At 45.2% G+C, this 19,733-nt stretch overlaps 1 protein-coding gene across 1 annotated transcript in view; it reads right to left on the bottom strand.

Annotated features, from left to right (window-relative positions):
* The window catches only part of LOC142559273 (uncharacterized), a 33,353-nt gene extending 16,830 nt beyond the window's left edge, over nucleotides 1–16,523 (bottom strand). Inside the window, exons 1-5 of the mRNA XM_075670896.1 lie at nucleotides 16,397–16,523; nucleotides 14,019–14,166; nucleotides 11,447–11,604; nucleotides 8,141–8,208; nucleotides 3,880–3,969 (exon numbers count right to left, since the gene is read on the bottom strand). Coding sequence (XP_075527011.1) covers nucleotides 3,880–3,969; nucleotides 8,141–8,208; nucleotides 11,447–11,604; nucleotides 14,019–14,156 — 454 coding nt within the window. The 5' untranslated portion in view covers nucleotides 14,157–14,166; nucleotides 16,397–16,523. The remainder of the gene's footprint in view (nucleotides 1–3,879; nucleotides 3,970–8,140; nucleotides 8,209–11,446; nucleotides 11,605–14,018; nucleotides 14,167–16,396) is intronic.
* Nucleotides 16,524–19,733: the final 3,210 nt, after the last annotated feature.

The following is a 19,733-nucleotide window of genomic DNA, read 5'->3' as shown; positions in this document are numbered from 1 at the left end:
AGGAACTCGATAAGTTAAGGACCGTGCAAGAGCGATAGAACGAAAAATGTTAGGCGTAGCGTTAAGATAATGAAAGAGAGTGCTGTGGATAAGAAAGTGAACGGCGATAGCCGATATTCTAGTTGACATTAAGAGCAAAACTACAGTTGGCCAGGCCATGTAATGCGTAGGGCAGGTTAGCGGTGGACCATTAGAGTTGCCCAATGGGCGCCAAAGGAAGGAAAGCGCAGCCGCTGACGACCGAAAACTAGGTGCGTGGATGCAATTAGGGAACTTGAAGGCGCAAGTTGAATCAGCTAGCGCAAGAAATGGCTAATCGATACCACTGGAAGCAGTCTTCGTCCTGCAGTGGGCCTAACAACAGGCTGATGGCGATGGTCATAAAATACCTTTACAGATATTTATCGTCTACGTTGTTCCCGCGCCAACGTTACCACGCAGAAGCACTTAGTCTTGCCAGGAGAGGGTGCAGGAGCTCGCGTGCCTGAAATTTCTCACCCTGCATCTACAAAAAAAAAAAAAAAAAACGTTCTCTGAAAGCGAAACTTTTTCTCTCGCTTCGTTCGACTTTTCGGGCGCTGCCGCTGCTGCTGTGGTGTGGCTCGCGCGCGCCGCCGGGTTCCTTGCAACACCACCAGATGGCGCTCGCGTCCGCACTGAGTCTGTGCGTAGTCTGCGCATGCGTGGTCTGTGCGTATGGCATGGGCTGTGCTTGCTTTCCTACGCGACAAAAAAGATGTATACGTGTTGTGCTGTTGAACTCGCGTGCTGGGCTGTGATAGCGTAAGCATTACAATCGGCCATAGCCTGAAGAGAGTGCTTGGAGCTGGCGTCTCAACAGAGTACTGGTCACGTGTGCGGAAGGAGCACGTAAACACGCGCCAGCAAAAACGGCTCCAAAGCGTGCACTCAGCGTCGACGACACCCGAGTCCCAAAGAAGCGTCACGCTGAATGGCAGTGCCTTCGCGCTACGCAATGAAACGTGGTGCAAACCGCGAATGTATGTATTTCAACGTGCCCATACAATTGTACAATAGTCAACTGAATCATGCACGGCCGAACTATTATATTAAATTTTAACACTTCTGCCGCGATGCGATCTGCCATGCGAGACAATGACAAGGCTCAACTGTCACAGATTATGAAAAAGGACGTACAACAATGCCTCAAGCAAACAACTCTCATTGTGTGTTCTGTGGATTACGCAGACAAACATCAGTGGTGCACGCAAGATAACGCTTAGCATCGACTCACCGCTCTCGTATTGGTCTAAACGCTTAAAAAATTGCACATTCGCCGCCATGATCGCCGATCATAATCATCGTTCAAAGCAAACAGCATACAAAGCTTCGCGCACATCGACTCCCACATCATCCGCCAATTCTTTTTCACCCACCTGCAGACAAGTGGAAGTCCCGACTTCCGCAACATCCCTTGTTTCACCACCGTGGAGTTCCATGAAGTGTTTATCATTTTGTAAACCTCCGTCATGCTTGAATTGAGCCACTGCCACAATTTCTGCATGGGGAGCACCTCTACTCCTTTGTATAGCTAACGATACATGACATAAGTAAAGCTGATTGAATATTATAGGATAGATTTTTTGTTATTTGCTATAGGCGGCGTTAGCCTGGAAGTCTGGGCCGGCAGTTGCTCCGCTTGTGCGTCTTTCGCTGTTCGGTGATTTGCTATCACGTATGAACGTGTTCAGGGTCGCCATGACATGCATACAGAAGCCGTGAGACTTCCTTAAGCGCTATCCTTAGCCCTTCGCGCAACACTTCCGGTTACACAAACGCGCGTGGGAATTAACGTTCCTTTCGGCAGTGAAGCGCTTACACGAACAAATGGGGTGTTGCACACCGCCACTTTCTCAACATTTCGTAAATAACCGAGACGTTGCTCACGCGGTTTCGAAGACCAAAGCGGATGTTCGCAGCGATCTTGTTCGGTTCTTTAGGTTAGAGTGGCTCTTTATCACTGACGCTTCGTCACTGTTCAATGCACATTTGCAAGGACCCAAACTGCGTTAAGTTAACAGCCAATTGCGTTCTCTGCAAACTGGCCGCTGTTCGGAACTTTGAATGTTTGTCTACGCGGGTGTGCGTCTCTGACAGTCTTAGTCAGACCTGTATGCGTTACAGAAAAAAGGTAACGCGTTACAATTACACACACTTCATTAAAATATGTAATTGATTACTGTTACCAGTTACTGCCCCATCTAAACAATTGAGGAATCACGCAAGAGTAATCGCGCACTACTTCGTTAATTTCTACCAAACATTTATTAGAATTGTACAAATACAGTGAACAGGACGAGCTGGCCTGACACTTTCAGTGCGTTCTTTCCAGCACTTCATGCATGCATTGCTTAATTATCTACAATAACACTTGGTTTTAATATTTTTGTAGGTAATCGCCCCTCGTCTTTGTTCTCAACGCATCGGCAGTGACACTCAAAAGTCGCTCGAGGAGGAAAATACAGGAAAAAAGGGGGAGGTTCGCCAGTTCACCCGGTGTGGTTTCTCGAGGTTATGGTGCTGTTGTAACTTATACGGGTCTCGAGTACAAGGTAGCCCTCACTGCGCCATCTGGATCGCTAATCAACAGCCACGCTTGATTGCTGCTGGGACACGAAGAACAAGTTCCAGGTTGGGCCAATTAAAATTTAAATGTTGGAAAATTCGTCCGTATGTAAATTGCTAGCAACAACGTCCTATGTTGCATGTTTACCCGCGCTGGTGGGGTAGTGGCTCTGGTGTTGCGCTGCTAAGCCCCTGGGCGCGGGACTAAATCCTGGCCGCGGCTACAGCATTTAGATAGGAGCTAAATGCAAAAAAAAAAGCCGTGTGCCATGCATTGGGTGCACGTTAAAGAACCCCAGGTTGTCAAAATTAATTGGGAGTCTCCCACTACGGCGTGCTTGATAATGATATCGTAGTTTTGGCACGTAAAACCCCAAAATGCAATGTTTTTTTTTTAAAGTAGCACTCGACCGTTAGCGAGAAATACCAACACGGGTTCAAGAGGAAAAGAAAAGAAAAAAACAACTGAGAGCCTGATTTCCCTTTCCGGACATGCTCTTTCGCGAGGCTGCTGCTTGGCGTGACCTCAGGCGTTATGTTGTTGCTTTCACCAAAATAAGCTTCTCAAAGCTGCGCCGCCTGTTAGAGCAAGTCTCGTGGATAACGCAAATGATAACATGCAATTGGTCACTGACAAAAAAAGTTATTGAATTACAGTGAACGTTGATGAGTAATCGCTAAGTCACAAGTTTACGAAGAAATGTAACTGATAACAAGTAATTATTCACATGTAATTCGTCGAGTACAAGTCTGTTTTACTGAATGCAAGTTTGTGCATGTTTTGGTGACTCCAAGAATGTCCGACTCAGACACAATGCCGATTGATTTTGAGCCCAGAGACCTTCATGCGAAACTGGGTACCCTAGATCAGAAGTGAATCTTGCTCTATAGCTACGAGCGGTGTTGAGCCTACGATTCGGGGAGCCTGAGCGAGTGAGTCTTCAATTTTGAAGGAGCCCGCCTGGTCGTGTCCTGGTGAGTGAGTTGTGATGCGCGCGGAGTCCGTGAAAACCCGACTTGGTTTGATTTTGGTGCAGCGAAGTGACTTCGGTGGTAAATATTTCTATTTTTTTTTCTAACCTTTCTAACTGGTATAACCTTGTAAGCATCTCACTTCAGCAAAACGAAATCCTCCTAAGCTTGTCGATTGAGGCTGTCATCAAAGGCCGCGGGCACCCCACGTCAGCTGATTCAGACAGTGCATATTGCGCATGTGTTGCAAATTTCACGTGCACCATATTTTGCCCAGCACATATTGCGCATAATAATTGGCGGCAAAAGATGACCACTCACATTGATCGCCATTGTACTTCGGCACGACGATGAAGCAGGTTTGGTTTTCACTTGGAACAAGCTCGCCACGTACCTCTATCACATGAGAACCTTGGACGGACAGAACAGAGTAAACGCGAATAAGCACTTCGCCTCATAATTCGGGGCCGATTTTTCGTACGCATTCTCACTGAAATGTGTCCCAGTGGTAACTGAAATTTCCGAAGACATATCTTTTTCCAAGTGAGGCCGTTCTTGCGTAAAATCTTAGTCCGTCACACCTCTAAAAAAAAAAAAAAGAAAATTGCAGTCTATGTGGCTTTTGCAGACCTCGATAAATAACTGCCATCTGTTTTACGTTGATTTCCTTTTTTTTTAACGCTGTTCGCGCGGAACTTTAAATTCACGAACGACATGCGCATTTTCAGCGTAACGAAGAATTCTTGTTAGGAAAGTAGTGTGTGCCGTGTTTTCAAAAACACACACAAAAAAAAAGAAAACTCACTCGCAATATTCCTGATCATTATTGACTGGGGACAAGATATGCCCCAAAGTGTGTAAACTTTTTCTTTATCGTGTATATATATATATATATGTTGAGCTACCTCAACTACGTTGCGTAATTTTTATCAAGCTGTCTCCATGTCTATATAAATCATGCTTGCTGCCTTATTAAAGGCTGTTGGGCGATGAAATCGCGGTTATTAAGTCTGGCAGCATGCGTGGGTGTCTGTATTCTTCCTAATACTGTCTACTTCTGCCGTTTCTCCCTCCAGTGCAGCCATGAAAAGCGCTCCGACCAACACATGGCATGGCAGAACTTCTACTACGTGTAAGAACACTTTGAAGCTCGACGTGTCACCGCGATCATGGCCCACTCAGAAACGCGACGAAGAGATGTCGCGCTCCTTCGTAACAGTGACAGAACAGTAAAAGCTTCACTTTCTGAAGTGACAGAATTGAGAAAGTGATAAGGAATAATAAAATGATCAAACTAAAGAGAACGGAACTTACGAAATTGCACTTCTTTTAATCATTTTCTTTTATCTTTGCGCTACACATTTCCTTAGCCCAGCAAACGCCGTGAAACAAGAAAAAAAGAATGATTATTCTACAATCGGAAATAAAACAATTCTGATAATACGTTTCCCCATTTGCTTTGTGCACGGTAGGACAAAATAGCAAGACTCTTGTCCGATGAAAAACTACCACGCATCCGCACGCTCTGCCCAATGGCTTCCGTGGTGGAGGCAGAGAAAGAGAGAGACAGAGAGAGAGGGACGGAGAGAAAGGTAGAGCGAGAGATAAGCAAGGCAGGGATGATAACCAGTCAAGAGTCTGGTTGGCTACACTAAGCTGGGGGAAGGGAGAAGGGGAAGAGAGAGAAAGGGGAGAGAGAGGGCGTAGAGACGAGTACAGACAGTCATTGGGTCAAAGCCGCTTGTGCAAACCAGACGTTCTTAGAAAGCAGAATAGTGCCTTCACTGCCTTCTGAGCCAGGGTCGCGTTCAGCCTTTGCTCTACTAGCGTGAGCGTTGTGCGTACTGGAGATGGTCGATTATTATTTTTATTCAATTAACGAGTAATCATTAATCATTTTAGCCTTTAGTCGATTAATCGCCTTGTATGCACGGTTTTTCGTTGATTAATTGATTAATTGAAAGTTTAACCGGGCACGTCTGAAAAGGTTGAAACACAGTTATCTATTTTCTTAGGACCCTATTAATTATTTGCGAGGTGTAACCATGTCTAAAACAGAAGTGTATAAACGTTTGATAAAGCATAATCTTTAACTTGCTGAACAATAAATATAGTTGACGCTAGTGCGTTCTTACAAGACAAACGATATGTCTAATAATATGACAATAAGTAATATACATGGTACTAGTGAATCCCTGTACAGTACAGGTAAACAAGAAAGAAAGAAATGTGACAAAAGTGAGAGGTGAAGTCCAATTGGAGCGTGCAAGAAATTGAAATTTACACAGGGGAAAAGAAGATTACTGACTTAACATTTTAACCCACATGCTCTTTTCTGCAGAGCGAAGGATTGTCAATTGGCTGGGATGTGTGGGCGAAACCGACACCTTCTGCGAAGGGCCACATAACCCGCATGCTTTAATAGATGGTGATGCTCAGTGGATACCTCCACATGTAGGAATCGCCGGAAGTGGCTGACTGACTGGCTTTACATTGCGCTAAAAACAACTGTTGATGCCCTGAAAATTTGTGCAAGCTTGATGACGCTCGTCTGATGATTCAACGCCACCTACTCAGGCAGCATGCGGGCCAGCGCGTCACTAATGTAACTTTCCCGCCCGGTGTTCACGGTCAAGGCTTGCTTCGTCGTGCTACAGCTCAACTGCTTAAGCCGAGGGTTGGCTGTGTAAACGTGTGCGAGCGTTTCCACAGACAAGGACGTGTGACCAGCCAACCGTGCACATCTTGCGGTTGCTGCGAGACACTTCAGCCCTGGATATTGGAGTGCGCCGCTTTCAGTGCGCAGCGCATGTCGCTATAGTGAGGGGCGATCATCTCCTTGGCCTGCGGTGTTTGACACTCGACGAATGCAGTGGTCGTTCGCCTCGACGCGATTAGGCTCATCGCGTTCGTTTTACTTTTCTATAATTAACTAACTTCGGTTGACATTTGTAGCAGAGAAACTATTTTTTTTTTCTGTTTAACATTCCGTAGCAGCATGACCTGCAGTGACCTGCCCTACTGTGTGTTCTACTTTATTCTTTTAGATTTGTCCTATTGCTCTTTCTTTCCTCATTTCTCCTTTCCTTCCTATCTTTTATTTCCGTGTTTCTGTCACCTCATTTCTGAAGAGTAGGCTCGCTTTCACTTTCCTGTCACACACACACACACACACACACACACACACACACACACACACACACACACACACACACACACACACACACACACACACACACACACACACACACACACACACACACACACACACACACACACACACACACACACACATATATATATATATATATATATATATATATATATATATATATATATATATATATATATATATTCAGGACAAATAATAGTAACAACAATAGTTCCATCACTTGTAAGGCCTTCGATAGATCATAAAAAGGATTTGATGAAGACATTGTGCAATTATGGAGTACTGGAATCATACGTGAATATCTTAGCAAATATCTGCAAAGGTTCCCTGCTACCCTAGTTCTCCACAAGATAAGCGGATAAATACCTATCAAGAAAGGGGTTAGGCAAAGAGACACAGTATCTCCAATGCTATTGTCAGCATGCTTAGAAGCATTTGAGCTATTAGACAGGGACGGGTTAGGAATGAGGATCGACGACAAATATCTCTGCAACGTATGGTTTCCAGATGAGATTGTCTTGTAGGGCAATGATTGGGCTAAATTGCAACGAGTGATTGAGGACCTTAATCGGGATAGTGTAAGAGTTGGGTTGAAGATTAATATGCAGAAGACAACGTTCAATAACTTGGCAAGGGAACAAGAATTCAGGATCGCCAGTCAGCCTCCAGAGTATGTACATAGAAGTACGCCTATGTAGGCAAATTACTCACAGACCACTCTGATCATGAGAAGGCAACTTGCAGATGAATAAAAATTGGTTAGAGTGTATACGGTAAGCATGTGCTAGATCCTGACTGGGAGCTTACCACTGTCGTTGAAAGGAAAAGTATGCAATCTTTGCACTCTGCTAATGCTAACATATTGGGCAGAAACTTGGAGGTTAAGAAAGAAGCTGGAGAACATGTTAAGGACCGGGAAATGAGCGATATAAGAAAAAATGTTAGGCGTAGCGTTAAGAGACAGGAAGAGAGTGGCGCGGATCAGAAAGCCAAGGCGGAGAAATTAGAATATGGAGCTGGGCAGGCCATGTAATTCATAGGGTAGATAAGCGGTGGACAATTAGAGTAATATAGCGATCGCCTAGGGAAGCGACGTGCAGTCAAGGACGGCAGAAAATTAGTGGAGTCACAAAATTAGGAAATGTTCAGGCGTAAGTTGGAATCCGCTAGCACAAGACAGGCGATATTTGAAGTCGCAGGGAGGGAAAGGCCTTAGTCCTGCAGTAGTCATAAAAATAAGCTACTGCTGCTGATGATGATGGAGGCACACAGACCCTTCTTCGGCTGATCTCATCGCCGAAAGGGGAGGAGGAAAGGAACAAATTACTTTTGTGTGCTTGAAAACACACAATCATCGGGAATAAAGAGAGAAAGAACGATAATATTTGAGGGCGTAGTTACGATACTCACCCCGTGTGATATTCATGTGAAGGTTCTTGCCTTCTGTTACCTCAATGCGCAGCTCTTCTTCATTGCTACTGCTCAGAAAAGAAAAGCAAATCTTTAGTCTTATAGAAGCGTGTTTCAGATCTAACGCACTATGGGAAGTGGTGTCATGGGGAGTATTCTGAATGTTCCTTTCCACGGAGCATCGTTAGGAATAATGTAATGCTTTCCTTGACGGTCAAAGATGTTAGCCTAAAATGAAGCAGGTATATGTTCGACAAGATCAGCAAGAAGATGACGAGGGTGACCTACGTTAATATGACGCAGAAGGCTTCACGACTATTTTACTGTACTCCGGCGAAGAAGCATTACCCTGTTCCGCCGCACACGAGCAACTTTATTCTCATGCAATGTTTATTCTTTAGCATTTCAACGTTCACAACCTAAGCATTAATGCCTACACGAGATCAGGGCAGATGCACAGGGGGTAGGTGCTGACGTCGCAAATGGATTATGGGATTAGGACAAAGGTTATTTGCGAGGCACATCGAGATGCGAATTATGATGAGACGTACACGTTACGTGTATCTTAATGTACTTCAGCATTCGATACCGCTTCTGTCACCGTAGCACGTTGCCTTTCCAGATAATCGACCACACACCGAATAATCCAAAACATGGGGTAAAAAAAGCTGGGATAAATTTAGGGAAATGAAAACAACCGTCGAATATTAGGGGATATGTTTAGAAGTCTGCTGTGCCCAAGAGATATATTCAAGCCGATGGTATAAGTACAGGCTTAACGTGGACATTTATTGCGCAACCAATTGAGCGCCGCGCAGACACGGGCTCAAAGGTAATACTTTGTCGGGCGAAATTACGGGGACATGAGCCCGACCATCTTATCGCGCACCAAAACGATGTAGCCAAAATACTATAAAGGAAAGAAGGCGTGGAATATCGTTATTCAATTAGTAGGTACTTGTGTCTTGCTTTGGTATATCTAGTAGCGTGCCTCGCATACATAGGTATAATGTCATTACTTGTTGTTTCATGACACAAAACAGAGATGCAGTGGCTCTCACTACTGAGTTGGTCAAGCTATAGACCACACTGCCCTGTTGGATTCGCGTGAACACCGTAAGGTGAAGCTTAACAATGATTCGCGTTAAAATTATGCAGATCTGGTTCGCATGCTAGCATCGGACTTAAGAGGAAGCTCTAGCTCGCGGGGTCCTGTCTAAGTACAGTGAAACGCAGGAACCGTTTTGTAATCGCTGCATAAATCTGGCGAGGTTCGTGGCATTTAAAAAAGAAAAAAAGAAAGGTAAAATCCATTGACCATTGGAAAGTAAATTTGAATCAGGCAGGCAATTAAAAAATGGTTCGAGTTTACAGATTTTGAGAAAGTAATATCACGTTTAAAACTCTGTAACTGAGCAATTTAAATGATATAACAATTCTGTAAACAACATCTGATAGTACAGTAAAGCAGACTACTTGATTAATTATACACGGTTCTCAAGTACACCACTAGTGTGCCAGTAGGACGCTTGCAAAGCCCTCGTAACGATTTAACATAATTACGTAATATATAAGTTTACATGTCAAGTTTATTCGCGTTAGATGATCTAAAAGTACGCAGTTGAAAGAATCGGGACACCTGTTCTTGGTGTAGAGTTACTGATTTGTAAATTTCCTCCTTGTTCTTGCAAACAAGATTTCTATAAAAAATTGATGCTGAAGAAAAATTTTGCTTTGAATGGGCACTACAATATAACTTTCTCAGTCAAACGGAACAAATTTAATTAAGATTGGCACGTGTTATATCAGAAAAAAACGCTTCTGCGTTTTAGATGCATTTGAATAAGGGGCATTGAAATAGGGCCCAAGATAAAGGCAGTTATAATCTTCATAGACGTAAGTTTTACGCGTAAAATTGTGTACACTTACACTGTACACGTTCATTTCATCTAATATTTGGTTTCTACAATGTACAGGTCACAGTGCTATCGTCATAACATTCTTCTGTTTACGCATTATCCGCTTGAAAAGCAGCTCATTAGGATGTCCGCTGTAAGACGTGGACGCAGTGACGTCAGGAGGACGAAGGTGATGCTTTGTGCTTGCGGAGAGAATAACGGAGATGAGAGATAATCACTTCGTTGTGGTGGCTCTGAATGACTCAACGCGTTCTGTGGGAAGCGCGAGGGGGGAATGCGGTTTCCTACACGCCTCGCACATAATGCACCTCTCTGCCTGCAATACGCGATCGCTAATTGCCTCAATTGACATTAACGCTGACATTCATCGTTAGGTGGGCTCCGACAGAACTTCGACCTACACAAGCATTGCCGTACACACATGCCATGAATTCAGCTGCTATATAAATAAGACATGGTGGCTACATAATGCATTATACCACGTGAATTAACGTGTTATTACAAACCGTCAATATATTTACCACTGTGCGAGCATGTACGTCAAAGGGGATTCGCATCCACTGAGTGCCACAGCCAGGGATGATCCGCATAATTTTTTTTTTCGGTGAAACCATTTCGTGCTGGTGACGGTGCCGGCGGCTGGGCTGTCTTTTCATTTTTCATCGAAGGGGACGAGTTGAGAGAAACGTTTGCGTTCCTTTGCTTGGCAGGTTGAGCTCGAACGCAGCGTGTTGATTACGGAATATATCGGTTGACGTCCGGAAATTGCTCAAGCAGCTAAACAATGATTCTCGGCAGAGCTGACCACACGTCACCGCTCCTCCCTCGTGTAGTTCAGTGAAGCACGTCTTCTATACTGAGACCCAGCTGGATAACTTGCGCAGAAGCAACAGATACAGCTATTTATGCTTTACACACGCAGTTCTGTGTGCACATATTTAACGAAAGGGCTAAACGTGAGAGAAATGTGTGCGTGTTTTGCAGGGTGGCCCTTGTCCGAAACGGGTAATTCTAGAGGCTATGGCTACGAGGCACGCGCAGAAACATACATGGTGCTAATGTTAATGAGCAATTCTGCTTGTGTTTGAACTATTCACTTTTATTTTTATTGGGTAAAAGTAAATGGACCGGTGAACACGAAGGAAAAATCGACAGGCGACAGGCTTGGACAGTGGAGTGGCAAACACGGCCGATAGACATCCCAAGGACACTTAAAGACAAGAAATATGAACTCTAGGGAAATACGCCTGATGCTCTTCATTTTCATGCATGCTTATGCGCCATCTATTGAGTGGACCGAACACACTGTATGGTTATGTTTCATCGTTTTGTACTCTTGGAGCAAAACGTTTCGAAACAACAGAGAAGCCCACCTAAATGTGCTTACCTTGAATCTTGGTAGATGCGTGAGATATTCACAATGAGCTCAAGTGTTTGAGTTTCTTGGTTAACCGTGGAATTTTCAATTTTCAGGTGGATGCAGATATTCTGCCTATCTTTGTCGCTTGTGGCGATCCCGACGAAATGGTCGGTTTTCGAAATCATCTGCGGACGCAGGAGTAAGAGTCATCATTCGTACCGCGCTCGTTATTTAAAATTGAACTATTTTAATTCACTGCTTTCGCCGTCACGTGAGTGCAGCTGCGACCTGAAATAACGGGCTTTGCTTGGCGCATGGACTAGAACTCCTTCGATTGATTTCAGTGAAGCGAAAACGCGGTTTACTTGAGCATGACAATTATTTGATTGCTTCGCGTCAGAATAGGAATAACGAGTACTACATGGCGATGGATGAACGGCGAAACGAAGTACTCGATGTGAGTCGACAGCCATCTTCTTAGTCTAAAACAGCGTCGCATACTAACACTACGTACTTAATTCAGTGCATCAGTAAGACGGCGGCACTATGACGATTTGAAAAGAGCAGGCAGCAATATTTTGCGTACAAAAGAGAGGACAAACCTGGCCATCAGCAGTCGCAGCTTCTTGAAGATGGCCGAAATACTCACGCATCACCAGAGCCCCAAGACAAGCGGCACTGAAGGGCTTGATATAAGCAGAAAGTAGTGGTGACGCCTATGAGGTCTCCCTCAGATTGAAGTAAACTCGCATTAAACCTGTATTCGTGATAGCCATTAACTTGCAGTTAACAGTATACTGATGGGCCCAACCATACATCTTCCAACAGTGACCCATCAGACCGTGCGTCATGGTGCGTAAAAGACGAATCCCGTGTTGATCAAAACATAAACAATGACAAAAATTGAAAGGCGTGTCAAACAAAGTCGTAGTGAAAGAAGACGAGGCTGACGTACATAGCCTATGTAATTTGATTTACTGCAATTGGGGGCATTATAGACAATGCAAAGTTGCATATTTGCATGTTATTTTTGTATTATTTGCCTTACTTTCTTCGTACTATTGTCAGACGCTATATTTCGTTCCAGACCCTGTATTTCTTTTTTTAGATGTGGTGTTTTTTCTTTTTCATTGGCTCTTCTTTACGACCGTCTACATCAACGTTGCCATCTTTAGCGTCAATGTGGTTGACCCGTGTCCTTTCCTTTCTGATTAAGAGATTAGCTGGGCTGATTTTGGAGGTAATAAAGCCAATGGCGGAATGTAGTTATTTTCGATCATATTGATGCTAATTACGGCCGTGCCGTTAAGTATACCTACTGGGTGACTAATTCTCATTTCGTGCATCGTTGAGAACTATATTTTGATACCTATTACGACTGGCAAAGATGAAGGAGAGGGCCGAAAGGAACGTTTATCGACCAATCGGCCGGATAGATGCTCAGGTACCACGCATGCCGAACCAACGCGATTTCGGCAAACAACATCGTGTCTTTAAATCTCTTGAAAAAGAAACGTTTGTTTTGATTAAAACCTCGGTATACTGTGTATGTACCGTAGCTGGCAGCACAAGCTATGAAGGCCGATCACCTGTCCTTTCCGAGTATACAAAAACTCAACCATTATCAGAGCGGGAAGCAACGAAAAGTCACGAAATCTAAGGCTAGGCCAAAAAATCGAAATGGCAATCAGTACAATAAATAAAACCGTCGTAGCACAGAGTTTAATTTCGCGGTTAGTTCTTGTGCCAAAACGCAAAATACAAAAAGAAGTGATCCCACCTGCACAGTATCTAGCTGTCTCAGTTAACCCGCCGTGGTTGCTCAGTGGCTATGGTGTTAGGCTGCTGAGCACGAGGTCACGGGATCGAATCCTGGCCACGGCGGCCGCATTTCGATGGGGGCGAAATGCGAAAACACCCGTGTACTTAGATTTAGGTGCACGTTGAAGAACCCCATGTGGTCGAAGTTTCCGGAGTCCTCCACTACGGCGTGCCTTGTAATCAGAAAGTGGTTTTGGCACGTAAAACCCAATAATTTAATTTCGTTGCCGCAGTTAAATTGATACTAGCTTCAGTTCAGCAACACCATTTTTTATAACCGTAACCAGTTTCATCACAAGAATGCTGCTTCTGTTTAGAATTTCTGGCTAGCGAAAGATGTAAGAATGGCACTTGACTACAATTTTATGTGGTTAAAATATAGCGTGGAATGCAGTGCAGTTCACGTTATTTCTGACCTGACCCTGCTGACACCTTAGGGTGCCCTGTCGAAGTTGTCTGATATGTGGGCTGGTAGCGAAAGTAATTTTGTTCGTTAGCTAGGTACTGATCATTATTCGATCCTCGATCTATTCGCTTAGAAGCGAAGAATAGCACTTCGCAACAAATTGTTTCATTATACGTTGCTCGATGGTAAAAGCAGTAGAAAGGAAATGGCCAAATTAAGAAATATTTATATATTTTTTTAAATGTTCAACTTATTGAAACACCACGTATATGCTGTTCTTCATTTTTCGTCGGGAAGTCGTTGTATGGGGGTGCATTATTCTTTCGCGACACAAAGCAGCCTGCATTGGTTTCATCCTGCAAAGATACTTGCCTGCGAAAAGGATTGGCGATGCTGGGCGTCATTTTCAGCGGAGTAATTCGGGTTGTCATCTTCAGCCTTCGCATATCTGTTAAGCGATGCTACTACAGCGATGACGGTTAGCACACTGACAGCTTTCCTCTTCAACATACTGGGAACACTGGGCAAGTGAAGAGAGCAAAACATTGAAGCTTTAGCATTATTTAAACTACAAACGTATGGCAGATTAAGTAAGTCTGCATTGTGCAGGCATGTATAACGCAGCCGGAAATTTTATTCGGCGGAAAGGGGGCCAAACAGGTGCATCCGTTCGACTGGGCACAGGGAGAGGGAGGAAAGTGGGAGGGGAGATGGGAAGGCCGCACACTAACACAAAAATTTCTTGGGTGAGGGGGGGGGGGAGTCGACGTGGCCCTTGTGCCACCCGCTGGCTGCGCCACTGCGCCTGACCGCAGACAACCGTCGTCGAAAGAAGTATAACCTATCTCCATGCAACGTTTATGGGTTGCACTTATCAACATACTCGCACTGTTACTGCTGCTCAGCCTTCCGTGTTCGAGAACGTTCCTCCACTCAACAAGAGCCCCCCTCAACTCAAGCAAGCATAGATAGGATGGCGAGCCCTCGAGAGAAATGGCCACTGCGCATCATGATCAAAGAGGGCATTTTCGAGAAGTGTGGGGTCTTCTTCAGTGGAAGGGGGGCGTTACGCACAGCTTGTGTAGAGGAGGAAGACTTGTGCGCAGCATTACTGACTCTGCGAGTAAAATTACATCACGTGGGGTATCTCTCGTTGCTCAATGGATACCTTCACACGTAGGAATCGCCGGAAATGAAGAGGCTGATCGGCTCGCTTAAAGTTGCGCTCATAACAATTGTGACTGCCCAAACATTTTGTGCAAGCTTGATGACGCTCGTCTGCTGATTCGTCGCCACCTACTCAAGCAGCATCCAGATCAGCGCGTCGCAAATGGAACGTTCCCGCCCCGTGTTCGCGGTCGAGGCTTGCCTCCTCGCGCTAGAGCACAACTACTCAAGCTGAGGGTTGGTTGCGTGAACGTGCACGAACGTTTATACAGACAAGGACGTGTGACGAGTCCATTGTGTACATCTTGTGGCTGCTGCGAGACACTTCAGCACCTTATATTTGAGTATCCCGCTTTAAGTGCGCAGCGCATGTCGCTAGTGAGAAACTATCATCTCCTTGGCCTGCGGTGTGAGACACTCGAGAAATGTTTATACCCCAGTCGTTGTGCGTCTAAACGTGATCAGGCCCATCGCGCCCTACTTATCTTTCTAGAGTTAACTAACTTAGGTTCGCGTTTGTAGCGTGAACATTCAACATTCTGTAGTAGCGTGACCATCAGTGACCGGCCCTACTGTGTGCGATCTGTACTGTGTTCTACTTTAGTATTTTGATTTGTTCTGTTGCTCTTCCTTTCCTCTTTCCTTCCTTCCTTCCTTCCTTCCTTCCTATATTCCATTTCTGTGTTGCTGTCATCTCCCTTCAGAAGAGTAGGCAGGCGTTGTGCCCCTTCCGGTGGCAGTTGCCAGCCTGCTCCTCGCTTTCCCTTTCCTGTTAACTACGTATATGTGTTCAAAACAAATAATAATAATATTAATTCCATAACTCAGCATTTTTAGTAGTGGTTGCTCGGAACTAAGTTAACTCCTTGAACCTTTTGGTAAAACCGGAGATCCAAATGCACTCTTTCTACTAGGAATGAGCGATTAACAGCTGGTGCTGTAATATACTTATAATATTTCTTGCTGTGAGCTGTTCCCTTGGTTTACTATTGAAATCCTAACGTTCCCAAGCTCTATATGCGTAATTTGTTAGTTGTGTGCTCGCTTTTCGGGTATTAGCACTGCTGGCTCCCTTTCATTCTAAACCACAAGCTACGTGCTTCACCGCCACCATCTTAGTGCAGGCTAGGTCACATACTATGACGAAAGTCGCAATTCGGTATTGCGAAGTTTATGACGAGTATTTGTTACATGTAGTTACAAACACATTACACATATTTGTATTCGTTACAATCTCGTATTGGCGAGAAACGTTTTAGATTTTCTTCATTATACCCGATGATTTGTTATGTCCGTGTTTGTTATATTAATGTTTTGCACTACCGTAAAGTGCAAGAGAGAACGTAAGCGATATTTTCCAAAAGGCGCACGGCCATTCCAGAAGGAATTGCACACATCTCCGCGAACGTTGTTACAGCTTACAAAGATGGTCGTTGTCGTTAAACTACCACAACTTTACGCTAAGGCATAAGAACAGTAGAGCTATCAATTAAAATTTAACAGAAGGTCAATTTTTATCTCAACTGAAGGCCAGATGGCTATCAAAGGAAAACCAGGATAACTGAAAAGATGTTGATACCTACATGGGGAAGCAATCGACGACCGCTCGTAAAGAAGGGGATGATTGAACAGCTGGAGTGGGTGACGAAGGACAATAGTGCTGTGTGAGGTATTCCGCATTTAAGTATGCAGCGGCTGGCTACGCCGGCAAGGTAAAAAGCACCTGTGTTGGTTGCGTTATCTCTCTCATAAAGACGCTTACGCACCATTGGCTTCCCGTATAACTTGGCATGCGTGGGCGACGTATAAATGAGCTAGCTTTTACGAACAGTAAGAATGTGTTCTTTTGTTGTTCACTTGCGGCCTTGACAACGCATCTGCCACTTTTTGAGCGCAGGCTCGTTCCGGACGAAGCTGCTGCAACTTTAGTCTAACGCTTTGCAGTCGTAAAACTCTGGGGCGAGTTCTAGGGAACTATGCATCACCGAATGTGCAGCGCCGACTACTACTACGCTTTTATTGTTTTCTTATACATTTATTGCGCCATTGCACAAGCGCACCGGCGCCGCAGTATACAGACTCCGTAGGCGTGGGCGCAGACATGTAGGCAAGTCGGTTCGCTATGGGAGCCCACGGTAAAACCCCAAATGAGGCAGTGTATAGGGTGACATGGGTTGCGTCCCTTTTGAAGTTGGATAATCGAAGAGCAAAATTAGTTACGAAGAAACACTAATGTTGAATTCCGATGGCAGATCGCGAGCGCTCGGCCGGATCACGAATGGAGCGCGTCTTTCCAACTGAGATTGCTCTCGTCAAATCTGCGAATGGAATGCGTGCGCTCCAGCGGCGGCACCAAGTGCAGGGAAATCAAGTGAGAGGGCACTAGACTAGAGGTGGATCGGATCTCGCTTTTCGAAGAGAGATCAGTGTGCCTTAGAACACGTACCTATGGAGCGAGATATAAAGAGGAAGAAGACGCATGGTGCTTGCTGCGCTAAAGCTAGGAAAACGATGGAGCATGTTGTATTAGAATGTGAAGACGTCTGCGCAGCGCTCGATTTAGGCACCACTGGTCTCCTCGAAGCCCTTTGGTTCAACGAGGGCGGGGGAAAAGTAAACATGTCCACAATGGAGAGTAGTAAGAGACGATTGGAAGATTGGGGCAAGAAAAGTAGGGAAACGACCGAAAACGGAGACGTACAAAAACAAAATTCACGATAAGGGGTCAGAAAATTTGGTTGTGGGTGTTCATAGTGGTCTTTTTCTTTTTTTCTTTTTTTACCCCAGGTAGAACATTAGGCTGTGTAATAGCAAGAACTTGGCGGCGCAACCCCCCGCCCCGTTCCAAAGGGAACTCTCCTAACAGCCATCCATCGGGTTGGCCCCATCCCCATCACCAACCTCATCTGGATCCTCCTGGCATTCCGCGCGTTCTCCTCCGCGTTGGCAGAATCATCATTGGACTTGGGAACTCATAGTGTCTGAGTGGAGGAGGAGGAGGAGGAGGAGGAGGAGGAGGAGGAGGAGGAGGAAAAAACATTATTCTTGTCCTGTACAAGGTGTTGCCACGAGTCGGAGCTGTCACTTACCAGGAGCAGGAACAAAAGCGCTTCGCGCGACGTTGCGTCCATGTTTTCCATGTCATCCATAGCTGCCCGCGACCGGAAACAGGTGACCGTGACAGGAAGCAGCGGCGGGTGAAGGAAATACGTCACGCGGACTTCCGGTCAAACCTGCCGGTTTCCGCGGAGCAAGTATTTTTGCTCCGCAGAGGGATCCGGAATGAGTCCCAATCGGCCATTGGAACACACAACTCACGCCCTCATTCTGCCATTGGAATAGGATTGCCCCGTACAGAGCAGAAAAACGTGATGTGGATCTACTATTGGAATTCAACATAAGAAACACGGATCAAAATAAACGGGCGGCTAATGTGTACGAGTGTCGGTACCTAAAAAGTTCGGACACAGAAAGGAGGAAGAGGTCAAGAATGTTGGCCCCCAGATACAGGGCAACTGAAAGAGAAGACAGACAACGAGGAATTGTCAAAAAGAAAGTTAGAGAAACAGGGACAGTGAATGGGACAGAAAGAGTAGTAAAAAAAAAAAGAGTATTGAGATTTACAAAAATGAGAAGAAAGAAATTACAAGGGAATAATCTGCAGAATAGTCTGAAGGATAGTGCGTTCCTATTTCAGTGTCCAGCTGGTTGCCTAAGGACAAAAACGTAGCGACGCAAATATTCAGAATAAGATGAGGCATGTGTATAAAGCAGCAAAAATCCGGAATTTACTGAGCCCATCCTAATTAAATACGAACGTATTCACCCAGTGAGATCCGTAGATAACGCGCACGTTCCAGAATCGCTTGCATTTAAAATGGGCGGAAGCATCAACCGCTCAGCCGTCGATATACAGAAGAAATGTTTAGAGTGCTGGCGAAAAAGAAAAAAAAAAACGTGAGCCCTTTCACTCTGCGAAGGTGGGTGGCCAGTGAAACTGTGTAGCACACGGCAAAGAGAGGTGTCAGAATTTGGAACAATGAGGCGAACACATTTATTGTCTTGATCGGTGGTCACCGTGACAAAAGGTACGCACACACATTCGTTTTTATACATCCGAGTTCGTTCGTTTCATACATTCGTTAAATGCATTCGTGTTTTCGCCATGCGCTGAGGCAAAGAACTTGAGACCGAAATCGCCGCACAAGACTGGCAGCGGGCCAGTGCCGTCAGCGCCTTGGCAGACAGGGAGGGCCAGCATGAAAACGCTGGAAATATGAGCGGCATCGGAGCCAGCTGTGGAAGGCGACGACGACGACGACGACGACGACGACGATGACGACGACGATGACGACGACGATGACGACGACGATGACGATGACGATGACGACAACAGCGACGTACGCGCGAGCAGTGGCACGAGTCATTGTTGATGATGATGATCGTGTTTGCTCATACAGATTTGTTGACGGACACGAAAAATGCCCGAAACCCAAGCCAATGAACAGCTTCGCTGTAAAAATCAGGAAACGGATTGATGTGACGGGATGCGCTACATGCATAGGTAGGGGTACAATAATAATAATAATAATACTTGGGGTTTTACGTGCCAAAACCACTTTCTGATTATGAGGCACGCCGTAGTGGAGGACTCCGGAAATTTTGACCACCTGGGGTTCTTTAATAATAATAATAATATTTGGGGTTTTACGTGCCAAAACCACTTTCTGATTATGAGGCACGCCGTAGTGGAGGACTCCGGAAATTTTGACCACCTGGGGTTCTTTAACGTGCACCTAAATCTAAGCACACGGGTGTTTTCGCATTTCGCCCCCATCGAAATGCGGCCGCCGTGGCCGGGATTCGATCCCGCGACCTCGTGCTCAGCAGCCCAACACCATAGCCACTGAGCAACCACGG

The sequence above is a fragment of the Dermacentor variabilis genome, chromosome 10, assembly GCF_050947875.1.
Source record: "Dermacentor variabilis isolate Ectoservices chromosome 10, ASM5094787v1, whole genome shotgun sequence".
Taxonomy (NCBI): Eukaryota; Metazoa; Arthropoda; class Arachnida; order Ixodida; family Ixodidae; genus Dermacentor; species Dermacentor variabilis.
This window is presented reverse-complemented; position numbering and strand designations above follow the sequence as displayed.